General features: G+C 45.9%; 1 protein-coding gene across 2 annotated transcripts in view; it reads right to left on the minus strand.

The window, feature by feature from the left end:
• RYK (receptor like tyrosine kinase) overlaps positions 1–24,912 on the minus strand; it is a 985,672-nt gene that overhangs the window by 730,686 nt on the left and 230,074 nt on the right. For both annotated transcript variants that reach the window (XM_078665796.1, XM_078665795.1), the window contains exon 4: positions 16,994–17,128. In XM_078665796.1, the coding sequence (XP_078521922.1) occupies positions 16,994–17,128 (135 nt within the window). The remainder of the gene's footprint in view (positions 1–16,993; positions 17,129–24,912) is intronic.

Raw genomic sequence — 24,912 nt, forward strand, 5'->3', positions numbered from 1 at the left:
GATGGAGATGGTAGGGCAATATATATTCTGGAGAAGAAGAAAGAGGGTGTACATTCGAAGACTTACACCAGATGCAGAATCTCTTCCATATCAAGGAATATGTCTTGTTTGTACTGTCGGCTCGGGCCCGAGCCAGAATTGCCCTGCAATCTGCAGTAATGTCTAGGCCATGGAATTCTCGGAACTCAGGAGCCAAGCCGATAATTTGAGAGATGCTGGATCCGGATGTTGGACTTATTCCCGGTCCATTGTGAGGAGAGAGGGAAACGGTTTCAAAGGAATCGGCGGTTCCAGGGAGAGAAGATGGAGCTCCGTGAACCAATGCTGGCGAGGCCATGCTGGAGCTATCACAATTAGCCTGCAGGGTTCTGCCTTCAACTTCCTGAGGACACTGGGAATCAGGGAAATCGGTGGAAAAGCGTAGGCAAAGACGTTAAACCATGCGTTCGAAAATGCATTTCCTAGAGAACCCTGTTGGGGATGCCAGCTTGCGAAGTTTTGGCATTTGGCGTTGTGCTGGGTGGCAAATAGATCCAAGATAGGGGTGCCCCATTGAGAGAATATGCCTTTGAGGGTCCGCTGGTTCAATTCCCATTCGTGACATGTTTGTTGCTTGCTTAGTGAATCGGCCAGCAAATTGTCCGTTCCTGTAACATATTCCGCTCGTAGGGAAATGGTAAAAAGTAACCAGTTCCAGATCTTTTGAGATGCGCGAGAGAGTGGCAGTGAACAAGTACCCCCCTGCTTATTTAGGTAGTGCATTGTCGTAGTGCTGTCCGTCTGGACAAGCACTAGAGAACCTTTTATCCTGAGAAAGAACTCCAGGAGGGCCAGATAAACAGCTTGTAGCTCGAGTAGGTTTATGTGAAGCTTCCGTTCGGAAGGAGACCACTTTCCGCTGACCAGGAGTTCTTGGAGGAAGGCTCCCCAACCCTCCAGGGATGCATCCGTTGTCATTATTTGTGGACAGGCTTGGAGCAAGAAGGGCAGACCTTGAGAAAGATTCAGTGGATGAGTCCACCACTGTAGAGCAGTGACCATTTGAGGGGTGACTTGAACGACATCGTCGAAGGATCCTTCGGTTTGAATCCACTGAGCGGAGAGTGATTCCTGGAGAGGACACATTTGGAGACGACAGTAGGGAACCTAGAGAATGACACCATCCCTAGAAGGGATTTGAACAGTCGTACTGAGAGAAGCTTCCTGGATCTTATGCGGTTCACCAATTGAACAAGTTTGGACTGTCGCTCTTGTGACGGGAAAGCTTTCTGCTGGTTGTATCGAGAATAGCACCCAGTAAAGTTATCCGTTGAGAGGTTTGGAGGATGGACTTGTCCTGATGGAGAGTGACCCCCAGGCGACTGAAAAGCTGTAGACAGGCGTTGGAAGATCTGTTCGCGCCGTCTAGAGACGGTGCGTTGACGAGCCAGTCGGCGAGATAGGCAATAACGTCATCAAGTTTTTCCTGAGGTATGCAGCCACTGGAGAAAGGCATTTTGTAAAAATGCGTGGGGCTGACTTGAGTCCGAAGGGCAGGACTCGGAATTGGTAATGTCTGCCTGCCACAGTGAACCTCAGACATTTTTTGTGTTTCCTGTGGTTAGGGATATGGAAATAGGCATCTTTCAGATCTAAAGATCGCAGATTTTTGTGAAGCGTCAGCCGAGGATGGGTCTGCGGAGGAGTCTGAATGAACTCCAGAGTGTGTCCAAATTGTACCAGTTGAAGAAATCAACGGTCCGTTGTTATTTGTTTCCAATTGTGTAAAAAATGGGAAATTTTTCCTCCTACTTTGGGGGGAGGAGAGGAAATGGAGATCGGCGGTAGAGAAAAGTCATTGACGCAGAGCGGAATCCTTCTGTTGATAAGGCATAGAAATCTGGAAACGCTGTTCAGCCCTTTCCAAGACAATATGAAAACCCCCAATATCTTCAGGAAGCGAATCTGGTTGAGAAGGTACCGGAGACGCTGGACAAGGGATAACAATCATCCCACTCATCATGAGTCGATTGGGAATCATGGAGTTCTCCTTCCTCCTGTTGATCATCCTCCTCATCATCCGTGGAAGGTGGAGGTGAAATTGTGACAAGCACAGACTGTGGAGGCGGAGGTGGAACCTGTAGTCTTGGCGGCGGAGAGACAACTGGGGTAGGAGACGGAGCAGAAGTAGGAATTCTCTGCTTGTAGTCGGAAATCAAAAATTTGAGGTCAGAAACCAAAGATGCAGGCAGACAACCCATGGGAGGTTGGCAAAGATGACGGTCGTCTGGATAATAGGTCTGGTCTTCTGGTTCTTGTTCGTCATAGTCCGAACTCTCCTGGCACTTGACATGAAGTTCAGAAGGACTTGTCGCAGCCCTGAACATACTGCCGTCGTCTGAATCTTCTTCCTCTTCCAAACGGTGAGTCGGAGGCAATAGTTGGACTCTGCTAGGTGACGTAAGGCGTCAACGTGCGTTTTGTGATTTTTAGATGAACATACGCACTATCCACTTTGGACTCTGGTGTCGTCGACGAGCCCATCGTCGGTGTAGTTGTCGTCGACGGTGAAGCACCGACGGTCACAACTGAAGGTAACGTCGACGGAGCTCCCGTTGACTGATCCGTCGTCGACGGAGCCCTCGTCGACGATGGTAGAGACGTCGAAGGAACACTCCTCGTCGACGTAGTCATCGAGATTTCTTCATTTTGATTGTCGACGACAATGGTTTAACAGCCTTCGACGATGTCGACGTGGATGATGCGGAGGACGCCAAGGATGTAGAGACTGTCGTCGTTGACTAGGTTACTCCCACAGCTGTAGAAGGGAATTTCATCGTTGTCGAGGCCACCGTTGACGAGGCGGTCGTCGAAGGGGTCGAAGTAGGCTTTTTAAAGGTGTGTAAAAAACCCTGTGGAGAAACCTTTGTTGGTAAAGCCTTAAGTTGTGCCGCTGAAGACTTTTTCTGCGTCTTCTTTTGAGGGGGCTGCGACGAAGGTCCTGGAGAGGCAACTCTGGGCCTTTTCTGTGAGGTACTTGAAGACTTTGTGGAGCCCTCACTCTCCTCAGAGGACAAGGCTTGGTCTTTGTCTTTAAGCCTCTGCAGCCAAATTAAAAGACGTCCCTCCCGGTCTTTAAGGGTCTTTGATGAAAAGGTACGACATACCTTACAGTCCTTTGATGAATGGTCCGGATAAGGACAGTAGAGGCAGTCTTTGTATTGGTCGTCAACATGAAGCCTCTTCTTATTGCAGGAAGCACAGGGCCTAAAAAGGCCTCTCTTAGGAGTATCTTCCATGAAGATAACTTCACTCAGAAGAAGGAATCCTGAAGCAAAAACCACTGGAAATCCAGAAACCAGGAAAACTGAGCAGAGCTCAGTGGAGACTCCCCTAGCACGACGTGCGGTAGAAAAATCTGAGGGACTAGAGCTGCTTCCAGGAAGATTCCAGAGGGTGGTGATAGCGGATTGGTTGTTCTCTAGAGTTTGGTCCTTTTTACAAAAGGACAGGGATATGTTACTAATGTGAGGCCCTTGGCCTATCTCTTTATATTTCTAGTGAGACATTACTTTTCTTATGTACCGGGGACTCCCAACTCGACGACGGGGAATGATGCAGGCATGTGAATCTATGAAAGATACCCTAATACTGGATAAGTAGGGGGCCACCCCGGCACGCTGATGTCAGTTACATTTGCACTTTCAACGCCAGGAATTGCGGAGCAATGATGAGAACTGAGCACTGGTGTGGGTAACTAAGGTCCTGAGAAAAGTGTCCCTTAAACTGTAATTGTTTTATGGAGCGGGGAGGATGGGAGAGTCTGTAAGGAATCTGCACCTAGATAGAGTCTCTATCAGATAAGGCATTACCGAAGGTAATTAAGTTGTTCATCTGATAGAGACTTCTAGCCACAGATTCCCTACCTAATAAAAGATACTCTAGCAACACCTACCCACAGAGGTGGGTCTGCAAAGACAATTAAATCGGAAAGTCTTGCAGGACCGAAAGAGTGAAAAGCACGTCACGAGGGACCCGACTGTCTATGCAGTAGTGTTTGGTGAATGTGAGCAGGGATGCCCACGTTTCTGCCTGACAAGATGTCCAGGTAAGGGACACAGCACACTAACGCAGTGGAAGCAGTATTGGCTCTAGTGGAGTGAGCCCGCAAGCCCTCAGGGGGTAGCTTCTTGGCCAATGTGTAGCAGATCTTAATCTACAGAAATTTCTATCTCGAGATAGTCTGTTTTGCACAGCCTTCCCTTTTTAGCTCCTACATAGACCAAGAAGAGTTGATCATCCACCCGGATGTCTTTTGTACGGTCAAAACAGAACAACATTCTTTTTGGGTCCAGACAGTGGCGTCTCCTCCTTTTTGGAAGGGTGAGGTGGAGCAAATAAAAGTAGGCAGTGTGATGCTCTGGCCTTCATGAAAGGGAGTCACACCCTTCAGAAGAAAGAAAGCATATGTCCACAGAAGTAGTTTATCCAGGTAAAAGGTGGTATAAGGAGGGTGCACAGCGTGCATGCAATTCGCTGCCACTCTGGCCGATGTTATGGGCACTAAAAATGCAGTTTATAGATTAATATCCTAAGTGGGTAATTGTGCAGAGGGCCAAATGGTGCACACATCAGAAAGGTACGGAAAAGGTTGAGGTCCTACGGAGGCCTAATGAATGGCGTTGGGGTAAACTTATGCTGCAGGCCTTCGAGGTACCTAGCCATAAGAGGTGACAGGAGGTTGGTCCTGTGTTAGAAGGTGGTTCTGACACTAGGGGCTGCCCAGATTTTTTGCTTTTTGAGCACCTAATTGTAGAGCTTTTACTGTGGGGGAGCCTCATAATCTGGGACTCACCCACATTGAACTCATAATGGAGACTGCATGGAGATCTTACTGGTGTCCCCCTGGCTTGACTAGGCCGCTGCGCAGCAGCTGGAGTAGGGGGCACCGTGCTGGTTACATGCAGACACAGGTGTACATGTGTGTGCACACGTGTAGGGGCTGCGCCGGGGAGATTCCTAGCTTGCTCAGTCCAGGAGCAGCTACGGAGTGAATGGTGTGGCAGGACTTGTGCAGAATTGGGTGGTGACATGGAATAGGCTTCATACACTGGAAGGAAACATGCCAGGGAAAGTCAGGGTGTTTAACTGTGTTTTTCACTTCATTATTCCCTTATGGGAAGGTGGAACCCATGGCTAGAGTAACTTCCACAAGGCCTATAGATTCCAGACACGCACTAAAGTCCAGTGTAACGGATGTGAAAATTAGTATTCTGCAGAGTCCAAAGTCATATTTGTACTGCTTTTGGGTCATCCAGAAATGTCATATTTCTCCGAGTCCCTGGCTGGGGTCTAGCCCTGGCAGGTTAGATTAATGACCTTTCTTCCCAGAGCGAAGATCTTCCCTCCAAGGAGAACAGATAGGTGGAGCTACAAGCCAATCCCTAAACTGCTGTCGCTGGGTGCCAGGCACCAAGCTGAACCACACTGAGGGCAGTGAGTGGGGAAAGGAGTTGGGTTTCAGAGGCCATGTGGCCAGAGAAACTGGACGACGCCATTTTGAACAAACCCAGAGGCTGGACAAGAAGGAGGGAGCAGGGGCAGGGGCAGGGAAGTGATGTTTCGCTGTTTGATAGGACACAGAGACTTGCTGCCAGCCCCCTGCTCAACTTTTAAAAAGTACTTGCACAGGAAAAGAAGCTCTCTCTGGGGTGTGGTCTGCGGAGGCGAAAGGTGCTGGAGCCTGGCAATGGGCAGTTGGAAGGAGTTACCCCCTGACTGCCTCCCAGGGCACTAACAGCGCCAGAAGAAGATCCCAGGACCGGTGCGCAGAAGCAGTGGCCTCTGCGCAAGGAGAAGAGAGGCCCAGGAGGGGAGCCAGGCGAGAGGCTGGTGCAGGGAACCAGAGAAGACCGCTCCCTGCAGAATGCACACTCTTGGAGACATGGAAAGCGAAGGAGTGTGCTCCCAGTGGCTGGGGGATGCCACCAGGAGCAGGAAGACGCGAAAATGGGGCAGATCGGACCCCCAGGGGCTGAGATATGTCCCCCGGAAGGTAGGCGACCTTTGACCCCTAAGAAGACCGACGACGAAGTGCGTGGGGCTACGCCGCCGGTCTCAAAGATGCCCCCGGGGTGGGTCAGGTCCCGGGGGCTGCCCCCAAGGAGAGGTAAAGCCGGGGAGCACCATTGCGCTCACGGTGAAGGTGCCCTGCCTGGGGGCCAGGAGCCCACCCTGGCCCCCACCGATGATGGAGGCGGGGGAGTCGTCACTGGGATGGTGCCAGTGCGCAGGGCCCTCGCTCCAGGTTAAGTCCAATTCACTGCATTGGGGGCAAGATGATGTGCCTACATGGGAGTGGTGGTACTAGACCCCACCCCGCTGAGGGAGGGGTGGAGATGTTATGCAATGTCACAAAGTAATTCCATCAGCTTATGTATATTTGTAAATTGGTGCATAGTATTGAGTAGTGTGTGTGTTTAATAAATGTACTCGTACTTTTATAAAGCAAAGTACAGACTGGACAATCAATTATTGAGTGTTATATTTGCGCACCTGCAAATGGTGATTACTAGCCCACACCACCTCCCTTGAGTAAGCCTCAGACTGCTCTGCAGCACTACCCTCAGAGTCAGGTGCTGCCCTAGGGTGTTCCCAGTGAAGGACAAATGTGTCATGTTATTTGTGCAGGCCTCACAGATGCTGCCTCGTTTTCCAACATCCGCCAACAGGAAAAATCCCAAAATAGTAGAGACATAACCTTAAACTGTTCCCAGAGTAGAGACCTGCTGGGCCAACGATAAAGAAAACAAAAGAATCTTGCAAAAGGGAGTCAACACTGTAGGAAGCACACCATGACACAAACTTGAACCAACAGCAGCCATATACAGACTTGGTGGAAGGATGCCTGGCAGCCAGAATAACATCACAAACTGGGAGAAACGTCGAAATCGGTCAACTGCTTCTGTTCAATCTCCAAACATGAAGGTGAAGGGTGAGCAGGTTTGGAAGCAGAACCCTCCCCTGCTTCTGTATTAGAAGATCCTCTCCAAGAGGGAGCCCGACTGGAGGACCAATGGTCTTGTTCAGCAGGTCGGGATAGCAGACTCTCTGTGCCCAATCTGGACCCACAAGAATGACTTGGACTAAGTCATTCCTGATCTTTTTGAGAACTCTGGGCAGGAGTGGTATTAGCGGAAAGGCGTACATGAGGCCAGAGGTCTACTTGAAACAAAAAGTCACCGAGCGAGAGTCGCTGTGGATACTCCAGCATGCAAAACTACTGACTTTGCAAGTTCTCTGCGGTGGTGAACAGATCTAACCAATGCTCTCCTCACTGCAATAAGAGATCTTACACCACCTAAAGATGGAGATGCCATTTGCGACCCGCTAGGCATCTTCGGCAGAGTTTGTCCACTCTGCGCGATCAGAGACCCGTAAGTTGTTGAACCACCATGGAAATGTCCTGATGTTCCAGCCAAGTCCAGATATGCAGAGGCTCTTGACAGAGGGTCTACAATCCCACCAGGTATTGACGTGAACACCTGCACCAGCCTTTCCCTGATCAATGCCAAGCGAAAATTCTCAAAAAGCTCAAATAGGTTGATGTGGAGCTCGGACTCCGCCTGAGGCCAGAGTTCTCTAATCTCCACCTCTCCCAGATGGCCACCCCAACCTAGGAGTGGCACATATGCCACTACACTCCAGCTCTGGTTGGGGGAAGGAAGAGAGGTCAGACACTGATCCATTCACGTCTTGTTAGCCACCACTGCAGATCTTTTGCAGTTCCCACTGAGATCTGGGCCTCATCGAAGAGATCCCCTGATGCATCGCCCAATGGGACTTCAGGTCTCACTGCAGACCCCGCAAGTACCAGCAGGCATGAGTAACTAGCAGTAGGCCATGAGCCCCAAAAGCTTCAGTCAGTTTCATCGGAATCCAGGATAGAGGCTGAAACAGTGAAATTATAGCCTTATGATTCTGGACTTGCCACTCAGGAGGCTGGGCCACGAAACAGGACTGTGTGAAAAACGACTCAGATGAAGGGGGGGTCTGAGAAGGGGTCATTTGCGCCTTTGGCACGTTGATAGTGAACCCAAGCAAGTGCAGGAGGTTCGCCACAGTCTGTAAGTGCGAAACAACTGCCTAGGAAGAGCTTGCCTTTAACAGTCTCTTGTCTATATAGGCGAAGACTGGAACCCAAACCTTCAAAGATGAGCGGTGACCACCGCCATCACTTTCGTGAACACCTAAGAAGCACTGGTAAGGCCGATGGGGACCACAGGGAACTGAAAGTGCTCTTGGCCCACCGTGAACCGCAGGCAACGTCTGTGTATAGGCAGGACAGGCTTGTGGAAATAGGCGTCCTGCATGTCAAAAGCTACCATCTAGTTTCCAGAGTCCAGGACAGATAGGACTAGGGCGAGTGTGAGCATTATGAACTTCTCCTTTTTCAGGAAGAGTTTGAGAATACACAGGTCTAGGATAGGACAGAGTCCTCTGTCCTTCTTTAGCACTAGAAAGTAGCAGCAATAACAGCCACAACCTACTTCTGATGCAGGCACCCTCTCTACAGCTCCCTTGGTGAAGAGAGCCTGCACTTCTTGACCACATCAGGAGAGATGGTCTCTGTCAGCCGACTGTAAGTGGGCGGAATGGGTATCAGGGTAGTCCCCAAGGAGCTGGAATAGTTCCTTTGGACGATTTGTAGGACCCAACAGTCTTAGGTCACTGACCGTCACTGGGGGAGCCAGTGATGGTTGTAGGGCAAACTAAAGAGGCTTGGAGTTAGCAGTTGTGGTGGGGGGAGTAGAGGGGTTGATGGTGGACTGACCCAACTGTTGGTGATCCTTCTCGTGTGGTATGTGGAACCCACAAGAGTATGAACGTGGTAATCCAGTCTTTTGGATTCCCTAACCGGTGGTATAGTAGGGAACGTGTCGGGTTAATCCTAGACGAGGAGGCTTGGACCACCAAGCTCTCAGGAGTGGGGTGCTGTGTGAAGAAACTGGGATCCCAAGGGACGAGGCGATAGCGGCGGGCAATTGTCCAATCCACAGGAGAAATTTTGCAGTGCTTGGACCAGCCCCAGTCCCCTTCATTGAATGGGAGAAGGGATTCAGAGGGGGAGACGCCTGGTTTAAGCCTCTCTGTCATGACATTTTTCATGACCGCAACCATGTGTAACTGAAGGTCCACGAACTCAGCCACCCTACGCACCACCATCGCAAAAGAGGCACCCTTCTCCGTACCCATGAGAGGAGGACAGACCAGAGAAGTGTCAGGTGAGGTGTCTAATCCACTGGCCTTCGCCAGCTCCTTGTACCAGTTGTCCTATTCCTCAACAGGGGGCTAGTAATCATAAGGGTCCATAGACCTCTCCCCTTTAATCTCCCTCTCCAGGCCTATCAAACAAATAAGGCACTGGCCCCGGGAAGTGTGGGCCTGGTCTGCGCCGGAGGCAACGCCCCACCTGGCTCCATGTTAGATTCAGGAATAACGATGTCGCTGCCTAGAGGTGTCGGAGGAGTTGGCACTGGACCGGGCGCCAAGGAAGGTCTTTGTCTCGCCTGTGGCTCCGCCCTGGAGCCAGCAAGGGATCCATGGGGCAGAGAGGCGCAGAGGGTGAACCTCTGTTGTTGATCAAGTAGGGCCCCCCCTTCTATGTCCTAAGGCACTCTAGACGGGCCAGGCTGCTTAAATATGAGACATATGGCCTTACAGAACTCCTTCGGTTGGATGGGGGTTGGTACAGCAAAATCAGAGAAGGGACCTAGGTTCAGGCTCTATTAAACCGCGAAGTCTGGCATGCCGACGCTCCCACATCTTATAGTAAGACGTCGATGGATGCTGCAAAGTCGAAGAACTCTTCGACTGCTTGGATTTTTTTACATGCTTGTGGGACTTGCATGACTTCTGACGATTTGGAGTGTGACGATGACTGTCGGGACAGTCTCCGCGAATACTCCCGGGACCATCCACATGATTTGGACTTTGAGAGTCCTAGTGTTGACCAATATCGGCAGGCGAAGAGCTTGAGGGGGAGCTTCATCAGCGCTTCGGATGTATAGTAATCCTCGCAGGTCTTAGGGTGGTGGTCCCGATCCAAACACCATAAACATTCCAAAGTGGGGGTCTGTCACCAACATTTGCCTATGACAAGTCCCAATTGGTTTGAAACCCGATGAATTCTTGGGTGACATACCTCACACAAGGAGAAAATGAATCCCCATAAAATGGACAAAACATCGAAAAAAGACATAAAAAAGTGCTAGCTCTGACCAGCGCTATCTGGTGAGGAAAGGAAAGAATTGGCATCAGTGTGCAAGGTGGTGTCTATATGGGTAGCACGCATGTCACTTTCGGAGTGAAAGACGTTGATGTAGAGACAAATGACGGCACCTACCAGCTCACAGGGGTACCGCTTCAAAATCTTCCAGTACCAGTCTGGCACCTCAGGAATATTCTATGGTAAGGAATCTGTGGATACAAGTCTCTATCTGATTTATATGTTATCGTGAACCAAATTGTTTCGTCTCTTCTTGGAATTAGTTGAAACATCACATTTATTTTTCAACATTTTTTTACATCATATGAGTTTGCACCACAACTGCTTAATGCTGAAAGACCTACCTGCTACATGGTAGCAGACCTGCCTCAACATAGCACTGAATGTACATCCAAGTACTGATTTCTCAGCTGGAAGCCTTTGCAAAGCCTTTTTTTCTGTTACTTCCTTCCACCTACATCAGTAGTTTAAGAGAGTCCAATGTGTTTACCTGTTTCTATGTTCTCAGATTCGAAATCAAATCCAAAGGAGGCAGCCTCTAATTACCCACATTCTTATCTCCAAGACGAGGCTTGGAGAAGGGGGGGGGGGTGTATAGATACATACACACATACATATATATATATATATATATATATATATATATACACACACATACACACATATATATATACACATTTTGGGACACCCCCCCCCACCTTTTTCTCTGCCCCCACTTCATGGATCACCCCAAAACGTTCCTGACATCAGCTGAAGTGACCGTCATATTAGTTTTGAAAATTTTCTGAAGATTTACCAACGGCACCAAAGTTATTAGCAAAACAAAAAAATGCTTTGTTTATGGAAACTAGCTGTAACGTCGTACTTGTGATCGCCAGTAGGAGAAATATATATATCTCTAGATCTATCATACATCTCACTTGCCTATTTCCTTGTGAATTATATTTCCATAGATATTGTTTTGTAAGTTATTTCACCTCCTGCAATAGATCCCTGAGCTAGGTCTGCCTCCCAGATGCAAACAAAAAAAAATTGTTTCAACAATGCAGACAACTTTGATAGAAAACAACCAGTCCAAATGGAAGGGGGCATAGGGTTTTTTTACATAAAGCCCCATTCCCAGCAAAAACACCTATTGCAGCAGCCACTTGTGCATTTTCTATTGACAACTTACAGGGAGTCATCATCCCCACTGCTGTTTATAATGCGGCATCTTGCTTTGCTATTCTACCTCAGCAAATGCCAAAGACGGCTTAAGGGTTTCTAAATTTCACTCCCCTATGAATAAGCGGCCTTTTATCAGAAGCTACAGTCCATATCCATTGCCCACGGTTTGAATTTCTAGGGTAGCTTTACATGTGGGTTCGTTTCTTTATTTTACGAGCCACCATAATTCCATCTCCAGTTTGAGAAGGATCCTGCTTGCTTTGCTAGGTTAAACAAATAGCCTGCCAATTATCCACACCCTGCTTTGTCTGTCCTCCCTAATAATGCCCCAGAATACAACAAACTCAAAATTCCTACATCCCTCTTAATCTGCAAGACACTAGTGTTACTGCTGCTGCTTCATTTGTGTTGCTCTAAAAAAAAAAAAAACATGCAGGTACTGCTAGCCAAGAGATCTAACGCTTTGCTCCACAGTATCATCCCTCCCAAAGCCACATCAGTCACTCCATTTTACGTTCATACAGTCAACCTTGCTGACAATTGGTCAAAAATAAAAATCTATTTCACTAGGAGTTACTTCTTCAATATCTTGTAGCGATCTGTCATTTAAAGTGGGACACTGCTTCTAGTGCGATAAAGGAGAGAACACAAATAAACATTCTGAAGAGCATCAATCCTGCAAAGAGCAATGTTGAGTCAGAAAGTCCCAAACACAGAAATACAACAGTATTACATACAATGGAACAGCGGCAAGTTAGAACAAGCATTTGCAATGCATAAGGTCTCGCATTAGGAAAGTTTGAGCTATTGGTATTGTAAATGACACATTTTTTATATATGTGTTGGTTTTGAAAATAGCGAAAATAATAGCTTTGTCATTTACAATGCCAATAGTTATAACTTGTGACACCTATAGCATTTGTAATGCAATATGTGTTGTATTCACGTGACTTAGATGTATTGATATTACAAATAACAATGGCTTTGAATTTTTTAAATAATTAATACTTAAATAAAAGTTATTGTAATTTATAATGGCAATAGCTTAAACTTTTGTAAATAACTTTTGTGAAGAATATGTTCAGTGTATTTTATTGTGACGAAAATCCAAGAACAGAAGTGAAATACTAACCTCTTTTTGTGACATTTGTAATAAAGCTTGAAACATTGAGAGATCATATTTGACCCAGTTGTTGGTAAATGGTTGCACAGATTGATGCTGTGGTGGGGCTGAGAGATGTTGTGGTGGCGACTAGTGATGCTGTGGCATTCAATTATCCTGTGGTAGCGCATAGTGATGTTGTTGTGCCCCTTAGTGATGCTGTGGTGATGCGATAGATAGAGTGAGTGGGATAGATAGATAGAGTGAGGGCGATAGATAGATAGAGGGAGGGCGATAGATAGAGGGCGATAGAGAGATTGAGTGAGCGAGATAGATAGATAGATAGATAGATAGATAGATAGATAGATAGATAGATAGATAGATAGATAGATAGATAGATAGATAGATAGGAGTGAGGGCGATAGATAGCTAGACAGATACATAGAGTGATGGCGATCAGTATCTAAATAAATAGATAGAATGAGGGCGATAGATCGATAGAAAGATAGAGTGAGGGCGATAGATAGATAGATTGATAGATAGATAGAGTGAGGGCGATTAGATAGATAGAGTGAGGGCGATAGATAGATAGAGTGAGGGCGATAGATAGAGTGAGGGCGATAAGATAGAGTGAGGGCGATAGATAGATAGAGTGAGGGCGATTAGATAGAGTGAGGCCGATAGATAGATAGAGTGAGGGCGATTAGATAGATAGACTGAGGCCGATAGATAGAGTGAGGGCGATAGATAGACAGAGTGAGGGCGATAGATCGATAGACAGATAGAGTGAGGGCGATAGATCGATAGACAGATAGAGTGAGGGCGATAGATCGATAGGCAGATAGAGTGAGGGCGATAGATCGATAGATAGTTGTGTGTGTGGTTGTGTGTGGTTGTGGTTGTGTGTGTGGTTGTGGTTATGTGTGCGTGGTTGTGTGTGTGTGGTTGTGTGTGTGGTTGTGTGTGTTATGCTTTGTTTTTCTATGTTTTGTTATGCTATGTTTTGTTGTGTTTGGTATGCTATGTTTTGCTAGGCTATGATAGGTTTTGTTTTGTTATGCTATGCTATGTTTTGTTATGCTATGTAATGTTTTGTTTTGCTATTCTATGCTTTGTTTTGTTATGCTATGCTATGTTTTTTTGCTATCCTATGCTTTGTTTTGTTATGCTATGCAATGCTTTGTTGTGTTTGTTATGCTATGCTTTGTTATGCTATGCTATGTTGTGTTGTGTTTTGCTATGCTATGCTTTGTTTTGCTATGCTATGTTTTGTTATGCTATGTTTTGTTATGCTATGTTTTGTTATGCTATCCTGTTTTGTTATGCTATGCTTTGTTATGCTTTGTTATGCTATGCTATGTTTTGCTATGCTATGTTTTGTTGTGTTTGATATGCTATGTTTTGCTATGCTATTATATGTTTTGTTATGCCATGTTTTGTTATGCCATGTTTTGTTATGCCATGTTTTGTTATGCCATGTTTTGTTAGGCTATCCTATGCTTTGTTTTGTTATGCTATGCTCTGCTCTGTTTAGTTTTGCTATCCTATGCTATGTTGTGTTTTGTTATGCTATGCTGTGTTTTGTTATGCTATGTTGTGTTTTGTTATGCTATGCTATGTTGTGTTTTGTTATGCTATGCTATGTTTTGTTATGCTATGTTTTGTTATGCTATGCTATGTTTTGTTATGCCATGTTTTGTTATGCCATGTTTTGTTATGCCATGTTTTGTTATGCCATGTTTTGTTATGCCATGTTTTGTTAGGCTATCCTATGCTTTGTTTTGTTATGCTATGCTCTTCTCTGTTTAGTTTTGCTATCCTATGCTATGTTGTGTTTTGTTATGCTATGCTGTGTTTTGTTATGCTATGCTATGTTGTGTTGTGTTTTGTTATGCTATGCTATGTTGTGTTTTGTTATGCTATGCTATGTTTTGTTATGCTATGTTTTGTTATGCTATGTTTTGTTATGCTATGCTATGTTTTGTTATGCTATGCTATGTTTTGTTATGCTATGCTTTGTTATGCTTTGTTATGCTATGCTATGTTTTGCTATGCTATGCTTTGTTTTGCTATGCTATGTTTTGTTGTGTTTGATATGCTATGTTTTGCTATACTATTATATGTTTTGTTATGCCATGTTTTGTTATGCCATGTTTTGTTATGCCATGTTTTGTTATGCCATGTTTTGTTATGCCATGTTTTGTTATGCCATGTTTTGTTATGCCATGTTTTGTTATGCCATGTTTTGTTTTGCTATCCTATGCTTTGTTTTGTTATCCTATGCTATGTTGTGTTTTGTTATGCTATGCTATGTTTTGTTATGCTATGCTATGTTGTGTTTTGTTATGCTATGCTGTGTTTTGTTATGCTATGCTATGTTTTGTTGTGTTTTTTTATGCTATTTTTTGTTATGCTATGTTTTGTTGTGCTTTATTACGCTATGCTTGGTTATGCTGTGCTTGGTTATGCTGTGCTTGGTTGTGCTGTGCTTGGTTGTGCTGTGCTTGGTTGTGCTGTGCTTGGTTGTGCTGTGCTTGGTTGTGCTGTGCTTGGTTGTGCTGTGCTTGGTTGTGCCGTGCTTGGTTGTGCCGTGCTTGGTTGTGCCGTGCTTGGTTGTGCCGTGCTTGGTTGTGCCGTGCTTGGTTGTGCCGTGCTTGGTTGTGCCGTGCTTGGTTGTGCCGTGCTTGGTTGTGCCGTGCTGTGTTTTGCTGTGCTGTGCTTGGTTGTGCTGTGTTTTGCTGTGCTGTGCTTGGTTGTGCTGTGCTGTGTTTTGCTGTGCTGTGCTGTGTTTTGCTGTGCTGTGCTGTGTTTTGCTGTGCTGTGCTGTGTTTTGCTGTGCTGTGTTTTGCTGTGCTTTGCTGTGCTGTGCTGTGTTTTGCTGTGCTGTGTTTTGCTGTGCTGTGTTTTGCTGTGCTGTGTTTTGCTGTGCTGTGTTTTGCTGTGCTGTGCTGTGTTTTGCTTTGCTGTGCTTTGCTGTGTTGTGCTGTGCTGTTTGGCTGTGCTGTGTTTTGCTGTGCTGTGTTTTGCTGTGCTGTGTTTTGCTGTGCTGTGTTGTGTTTTGCTGTGCTGAGTTGTGTTTTGCTGTGCTGTGTTGTGTTTTGCTGTGCTGTGCTGTGTTGTGTTTTGCTGTGCTGTGTTGTGTTTTGCTGTGCTGTGCTGTGTTTTGCTGTGCTGTGTTTTGCTGTGCTGGTAAGGGTATGTGAGGGTGTGTGTGAGGGGGTGTGAAGGTGAGGGTGTGAGGGTGAGGAGGTGTGTGAGGGGTGAGGGCGTGAGGGTTGTGTTGTGTTGTGCTGTGCTGTGTTGTGCTGTGCTGTGTTGTGCTGTGTTGTGCTGTGTTGTGTTGTGTTTTGCTGTGCTGTGCTGTGTTGTGTTTTGCTGTGCTGTGCTGTGTTGTGTTTTGCTGTGCTGTGTTTTGCTGTGCTGTGTTGTGTTTTGCTGTGCTGGTAAGGGTATGTGAGGGTGTGTGTGAGGGGGTGTGAAGGTGAGGGTGTGAGGGTGAGGTGGGTGAGGAGGTGTGTGAGGGGTGAGGGGGTGAGGGTGAGTGTCTCCAATGAATGTCACTGCTTCGCCTTCTTTGAAAATGTTCAGTGCTGCAAATAGAGCACGCCGCCCTAATTATCACAGCATGAGGCCCCAAAGTGATAATTATCACAGCATGCAGAGAGCAGCCCCACGCTGCTGGAGCACTCAACTGCACATTAATTATAGTTCAGTGCTCCAGCAGCCTGGGGGCCTGTTGACATGCTGTGATAAGTGGGTCTCATGCTGTGATAATTGTTGCGGTGCCTGAGGAAGTGGAGACTCCTGCTGGGATAATTGGTCTTGTGGCGCCTCAGGAAGTAGAGTTTCATGCTGGGATAATTGGTCTGGCGGGCTTGCAGCGCCTGACGTCCAACAAACGTGCACAAGCTGCTCAACCTTGAAGCGCGTTCACAGACCTGGGTCGGCTCGTGCCCTGGTCTGTATCGGGCTCGTTCACAGCTGTTACTCCCTTGACAGGGAGGAAGGTGACTATAGTCTCGCTGGCGGGAGCGCTTCGCGCTCCAACGCCAGCTCGACCTAAAAAAAAACAGGCAACGATCAAGACTACTGACTGGGTCCAACGGATTAGAATATTTCTAGCTACATGTGTCAGATGGTCTGGTGCTAAACAAATGAGTGTTTGCTTTGGTTGTTTTATATCAATACGGCTGTAGATGTACAAAGGTTAACACTTTTTAAGCAACTTTCAAAACACCGTGAACACCTCTAAGCATCCTACTGACCGCTCCGGCCACTCTCAATTCATGTGTAGTGGGCCATCCATAGACCCCTGAAAACATAAAATCACATCCGTTGTTGCCAAATACCGGGTGTTTCAGTAGAATGCTATCCAGAGAACGACACATATAGAGAAGTCTTAAGATCATTCATTACTTTAGCAATAGATGAAATAAAAAAAATGGAGACCTGCTTACTTTTGTAGCACATTTTCCTTCGTTTGAAGTTCAAAACTGTGATATTTTTAGAAGAATTCATTGTTAAGTTGAGCTGCATGTGTAACGTGACCTCGGAGTCCATTTTACCACTGCAGAAAAGGTCTACTCTGAACACTGAAAAATAAGAAATTAAACAAATATAAGACAAAGTACTTCAAGAATTTTCACACAAATGATTGTTCCGCATTAAACTTTGAACTTGAACACAATCAATGATTAACATCCTGGAAATACTCTGTCAAATTTGTGGGGTAGAGTCAGTTTCTATTTTACTTGCGCTGCCCTAAATAGGCTCACAAATGCCACTTGAAGGCAGTATTAACAGGATCAAATTTAATTAAACTTGACTGTAATTGCATGTTGCGGGCTCTCTGAAAGGTTAATGTTAAATCGCTGATATGTGACCCGAACTTCATGTCACAAGTCCCAATCCCAACAAGACCAACTCATCCGTTCAACATTCTTAGGTGGTATCTGAAGTACCATTAAACTGGATAATATTACCTGGGTTATTGCCTACAAATGCTAGAACTGTGGTATTAAGAAATTTATTTTTATTAACAAGCTACTACCGATTTACCGCTTAATTACACCATGCTGGCTCTATTCTACGGCCTCTGGATACGGCCTGCAACCAAACTCAAAACAAACCTGAACCAAGAACACAAATTATAATGCTCCAGAAGCAGTTTATAGGTATGTCCAACATGTGATTCAGAAATATACGTTCTTGTGCTTGCCACAAAACAATCAACAAGTTAGCCCAGAGAGACAACGCGGGGGACACGAGGGCCCGGCACTAATAAGAAACTCATGGAAACAAATTACAGTGAACTATACAGTAGACTTCTTCTCACTCATGATCACTATTCGAGCCAATATCTTGAGCTTACTCTCACCAATGTGAGCAAGACACCTCAATGAACTACACTGATAACTGATCCCAACACTGCTGTTTTAGCTTAAACGGTCTGGTAATATTCAGAATAGGCCTAATCTACTTCCTGAACTGCAAATTAAATACAATGACACAACTGAATCTGGAATTGGGGGAAGCACACACGATTTTACACTGTATTGTTTTATGTGCATTGTATGATGTACAACTGGTTGTATGATGTGTCTGATGGGGGAGCGGGGTGCAGTGTCGGCTTGGCAGGAGGGGTAATCGGGCATTGCCTGACGGGCCTGAGACCAAGGCCAGCTGATGGGTCGGTTTTTCACATGGAGATAACATCACATTTGCCTGCCCACAGGCAGCTGCAGTCCTAGAGGTTAGATCGGAGCCAATCACAACCGAGTGCAGATAATGCCAGGCTCATTGTCTTATACAGTAGTAAAATGAGCCAAACTGAGCAAGTGCAGCACGTGGTGGGTCTCCTCCTGTCCCGAGTCTGTCAGCATGACCGTGAGGCCGCTGGGAGTGGATGGGCTCTTTTTGAGCATCACAGCTAACAGCAATGTTACCTGTGGGTGGGGTGGGAGGGGCTGTACAGGGAGACAGATTACGTTACTATGAGGAGACTCCGGTTCACCACACAATGGAAAAACGCAAACAATCAAAATGAGCAAAAAGAAAAATGTTTGACAAACAATTTAAACAAACATTTGCAATGCAATAGGTCTCGCATTTACGCAAGTTTGAGCTTTTGGCATTGTAAATGGCAATGCCTTTTATTTATGTTTTGGTTTTTAAAACATAAATAAAAGGCATTGTCATTTACAATGCTAATAGCTTAAACTTTAGCAAAAGTGAGATCTATTGCATTGCAAATGCTTGTTTAAAGGACGCCTCAGACACTACTTCCCCAACCTACCAACCTTCAGCGATCGGACAAAACTGCAAACTTAACTTAAAAAACATCTTGCACTGGTCCCACAATGTTACCTCCGAAGAGCTAAAACGAGAGCTTTACCCCAACACTACCAGCCTACAGAAGTATGACCCACCAAGTCAGGCATAGTCTCTTGTCCTGCAGAACTAGTTTGCACTATATAAAACTCTAAATCAAAAAAATTGTTTTAAATGACTGACCCTCTTACTATTTAGAGAGAAGTCTGAAGTGATTGCTTTAACCGACTGAGCTTTCCCAGCTGAACAAAGCATTTTTATCATTTAAGGTATGTGCATTACACATTATAATATACAGTTAGTTGCATGTGACAGGCTAACAATTGTTATTTTTAGCTACGTGTGTGCCTCTGCTTCTACACTCACTGACTCCTCTCCCATTGTTCTCAGGATCAGATGCCATAACTTTTATATACTTTCAACACTGCTCCCAAATAGGTGAACTGCTCATAAATGATAAATACAGGTATTTATTTCATCTGTGCAGCACATCTCAGTAACTCACCAAGGAATGCTGCACAGATAAGAGGCGGGTCAGAGTCCTGCCGACAAAATTTAGCAAGGGTGGCTGGCGGGGAGAGGAAGTTCACGTCTTGCTGTAAGGCTTGCATTCATACCTGCAGGACAAACCGATCCCTTGCTACAAAGCAGAAGCGTGGAAATCTCTTGTCACAACCTGCTCCTGTAAGGAGCTAAAACGAAAGTGCTGTTCGGCCCGCTCCATGGAGCCACACAAAGGCTCGTTAGGGCATGAATTGTGCAACAGACAGCCATTATTCAATGTCTGCTGCGCCCGGACTGGCAAGATACTGCCTACCGTAAGGTTCAGCCTCTAAGTGACGTCAGGCGGGCGCACGCACTTCCGCACAGGCGCAGAGTGTTCTTGGCCGCTTCTCCGCTTGCTGATGGCGTACAAGAGGCGATGGACGGCACTGGAGCCCCTGGCCGCGTCGCGCCCGCCCGCCGTAGCAGCACTGGAGCCCCTGGCCGCATCGCCCCCACCCGCCCATCCATCCATTGGGAGCCGGGCAGAAGGAGGGATTGCAACAAGAAAAGAGCCCGGTGAGGTAAGGGGAGGGGGGGGGGGGGGGGGAGCGTGTGTGTATGCAGTGTGTGTGTGTGCCTGTGTGTGTGCCTGTGTGCGTGTGCGTGTGCGACTGCATGGCGGACTTCCTGGGAATCTGAGATAGGATAAGTGCCGGCGGTGCGCGCCCACGAGGTGCAATCGGCCGTGTCCGAGCCCTGTCTCAGATTCCCAGGAAACTGAGAACAATAGGTACCGAGCTAGACACGCATGCTACGCATGCTACGCATGCGCAAAGCTCGACCTAAAAATTTTTTAGACATGAAAAAAGGGGATGGTTACTACCTTACATGAACTATCCTAAGTCTCTCCCTCAGTCTAGGGCTTAGTTTAGAGGTTGCTGGCATTCCAGGAGATAGTGCTAAATGTAGATTTAAATCCACCAGTGGAATTCACTTAATCAAACGGATGGAATGGTAAAGGAAATTCCACCTGTGAATTCTTTTTTGGTTTAAACCTTGCCTCCGGGCCCAGGTGGACTTTCCGTTACTGTCTGCAGCAAGGCAATAAAGGGGACACAATCATATAACTTAAGGTAGAGTAACACATAAGTTAATGGGGCAGAGGGTTGTGAAAGAGACTGACAAGAGAGAGCAAGACAGGAGAAAAAGGGATGGTTTGCAATACAGGCACATGAAATAAACCTTAAAAGAGAGATACAAAATAACGAGGTAATAATGGCATAAGAGATATACAAATAACTGAAGAAATAGCGCACGGGGGACAAGAGTGGGAGAGAGGGGGGGGGGATTTGTAGACCGAGAGAAATATAGGAAAAGAGTGGAAATGTGAGAGACCAAAGCACATAGGTAGAATGAGAGACACAAGGAGAGGAAACGAAGTAGAGAATGAGAGAAAAAAGAAGAACTAGGAGGGAGCAAAAAGTGATAGGGAGATCGAGAGAGCACAACACAGCAAATGAGAAAGGGGTATAGAGACAGAGAAAATGAAAGGCATTTGGAGTAAATAACTGCATATTTTCCAGATTCAAATAAATTTTCCACTTAACATACAAAAGATATCAAGTCCAAAGTTGGAAGCAATCCCCAAAGAGATGCTTGCAGAGAGGCTGCTGAGTGACAAACAAAAGAGGAAGACCTCTGGTTCTTGAGGGTGAACAGAAGCCTCTAGACACAAAGGATGCACATGGTTCTCTGACTCTTGGCCTGATATAACACATGATATTCAGGGATCATTGGGGCACGGGGAGCACAGACTAAGGGGCCTATCGGTGACTAACACATTCAGGCACCCAAAGTAGAGAAATGTATAGGCATGAAAATCAGGTGAGACCTGTGGATGAGTTGCAGTGAAATAATGGTGTGTCTAGTGGTTCGGCTAGTACTGGCCAATACTACCGACCCCATGAGTTTGGAACACTTAATGTATTACAGATTGCTCCAGATACTAAGCAGCAGTTCATGAAACGCCATTTTCCACAAATGTGGGCCACTTTATCCTTCAGTGCCTGGGCCTAATTTTGTTACCAATCCGACCCTGGTGTGGTGGACCTGTGATACTTGTGCACTCTGTGACTGAATCGTTCATAATATAGTAGGACACAGGAAGAACAGACTGGCTTGTGTAAAAACGTCCCCTTTTACCATTTCCTTTTTAATCAAAATCAATTAACTTCACTATACGGGCAAAACGATTCCGTGAGCTTAGCATTCAGAGTGGCATTCGGTATGGCCTACAAGTGTCCAGTTTCAATTCCTTCAGGCCCAATTTGGCCTTTTCTCCTTCCTAGGTTAATAAGCATACTACCATGGAATTGGCTAATAGTAACACTGTTACTTAAAACCCTTAGAAACAGCTAAAAGCATGCATGAAGCGCAAAATAAAAAGAAATTCATGTGTTTTCCCTAGTCTTAAATAGGCCAGGGAAGAGTTCGAGGAGTTCTGCTACGCGGAATGCCACAAAGTGACGAAAAAACTCTTCCATGCAACACGGAATTCCGCAAGCGGCGGAGTGCATTAAGTCACGCCATTCGCACCTATTTCGAGTGCCAGGTGTTTGTCCAGCGCTGTAAAGCACGAACAGCACCACACGCAGCACAAGAGGTCGCTGCTTCTCTCTGCCACTCGAGCACATGTTCTCCTTTAACCGCAGCTTCCTCAACGGGAACGAAAGGTTTCTCTTAACGCGATCTGTAGCAACCATCTGTGATCACCTGCGCAGATAAATCTCATCGGGAGGTGATCTGGAGTAAGATGCTTGCACTCGCCAACTTAACGCTGGTGAGTGCGAGCGAGGAAACTCTGCGCACTACGCGGATCGGGAAAAACCCAGCACACACTGCGAGCAGAGGGGAATTTCACGCCCAAACCAACACACAAAAACTGATACGCACAATTACAAATTCCTGCCTCCAGGAACTAATTGCACCCACACAAACTCCCACTTCAAACATCGACACTTAACCTTCCAAGGTTCACGCACATACCTCATTGAGGTGTTACCCTTCCTTCAAGACAGGGTTTGAAATTCCATTTCCATCGTAATCATCTTTAGTTTAATTTCTGGCTTCATCTCTGCAGGAACTATGAACATCTTATTTTCACTAAAGAAAATGTTACTTACTTTTGGTAATAATATTTCTGGTGGATACACCATCTTCTCATATGTTTTCTATCCATTGAATATTTTAGACTGATCTGACAAACTTTCCATAACAGTGAGTCCCCAGCTCCACCAGGAGGTGCAACGCGGCGACAGTCACACCTCCATCTCCAAACAGGGAGTCAATGGAGTAGATTAGGCACTAAATAAATGTCAGTGAGTCACTTCTGATATTATTTTTCAGCTCCTTAGCGAGGCACACCAAGAAGAATGAAGACAGCCACACAGGTGATAACAGCAATTAACATTTACATACAACGGGATTTAATTAATCAAAGAAATATCTTAAAGAGGAGGAGAAAATAGAAAGCAAACTGAGCAAAGATTATGTATCCACCATAAATATCATTAATGAAGGGAGGTACCTTATTCTTATGATGGATACATATGTGCGCAGATTCCTAAAGCAGAAACTCCCAGGGAAATGGGACGGATTAGTGCTAGTGAAACAAGGAAATCATGCAGCACAGGTTGGGCTAATTACTGGACACTGTGTGCCTGAAATGGGAAGGAAATGAGGTTTGCAAAGGTATGCAAGGATGACCACGCTGCTGCATAGTAGATTTCATCACCCGGGAGCCTCTGAAACAAAGCAGTCATGGCCCTTTTGGAACTAATAGTAATGTCTTACAGAGAGCCTTTCTTGGCTATGGCATAGCAGTTATTGCCACGGAGGATGAACAAACGTGAAATGCAAACTTGCTCCAGAATCCTGCAAAGCTGGATTTAGTGAAGGGCTTTCTGACCGCCCCAATGACGTCTGCCACCTAGTCAGGAAGGCAAAATGACTTTAGCTGGCATTGCTCAACCTCCATAAGTACATCCAGAGCATTTGGGGATTGGGGTGGAGGATCTGATCATCCTGTTGTGAGTACAGGTGCGCTGTGTGCAGAAAGTGAAGCGTTGGCCTAATGAAGATCAAAGTGTCAGATCCACCCTGCCTAGTGAGGCGCAATCAGAGTCCCCAAAATAACCAAGGAACGTCTGAAACTGTTGGTGAAATTAATGCAGAGGACAACCCCATGGTGCAAGCAATAGCCAAGTTGTGCTTGAAATGTTCCAATGAGGGTTGGCCTTCTCTCTGTTAAAAGTCAAGTCAATGAGTTCAACCTGAACATCTGCCAAAATCTCATTTTAATGCATCCAAGCATGCCAACGCAGGGTGAGAGAGTTGCTCAAAACCAAGGAACAGTATCCAGACTCAAAGCCACACTCCAGGATCTATTTTGATGCATCTTGGTCATCACTCACCAGGTTAGAGAATGGAATCTTCATATGGTCTGGCAGATTAACAGTTGTAATTTTCGCCAGTTCCCCTAAGGCATGGACTTAATGACCTAAAAGGTAGGTGGAATTAGCAGTGTAGCAAGCAAAACCAAGGGAGGCAAAAACGTTGTGTAACAATTCATTCAACTTCTTGGTTTCCTTGTCTGAAGGAGCAGTATAAAAGGAACTTGGATACGTCTTTGAAGACTATGCTGGAAAATCAGATTCCAGGTGACGGCTGGAAAGTAAAACAAGTAGTGGCAAAGCCAATAGGTTTCACCTACGTGAAATCTATTGTCTTTGTCAATGTTTTGTTTACATGCTGCACAGCAGCACAAACTGCAGTGCAACACACACAAATGAGGGAGGGAACACACGGACTCATCTCAGCACCTCCCCCTATTGGATTCTAGTAAATACAATATGCTTACTTCAAAGTTGCTGTAGTATTTCTGGGTTTAGCCCTTCAGCAAACAGCAGAAGTAGCAGAGAGCAGAGAAAAGTCATCTGGGGTTATTGAAATGCTGCCCAAGTCTTCACAGGTCATAGCACCACCCCACAGGCACATTGCATCTCATCCCAGCACGGTTCACCCCATTGCATTCTGGTAAATGCAGTACGCTTACCTCAAAGTTGCTGTAGTTTAATAGGTTTCCTTGGATCAAGGAGGTAACAAGCTCATCTGGGATGCGCCTGTGGAGTGGTACTGTGAAGACTTGAGCAGCATTTAAGCAAACCCAGATGACTTATCTGCTCTCCAGTACTTCGGCTCTCTACTGATTAACCACACTACCTGCATCAACTTTAGTGAAAAACTGCAGTTACTTTTAAGTAAGCATGCTGCATTTACCAGAATGTATTGGGGTGAACTATGCTGGGATGAGATACAGTGTGCTCCATCCCCCCTTAGGCAGTACAACATGGTCTAAACTTAAAAATAAAAAAAGATGGTTAATTGATAAAAATGCATGCTAAATACAAATAAAAATGATTTAAAATAACCCATAACAGTATTTACAGACTTTGTGAATAGTGACGGTCTCGAAATTCAACGTGAGCCAAGCACCTGGCTG

Source organism: Lissotriton helveticus, chromosome 11 (assembly GCF_964261635.1).
Source record: "Lissotriton helveticus chromosome 11, aLisHel1.1, whole genome shotgun sequence".
Classification (NCBI taxonomy): Eukaryota; Metazoa; Chordata; class Amphibia; order Caudata; family Salamandridae; genus Lissotriton; species Lissotriton helveticus.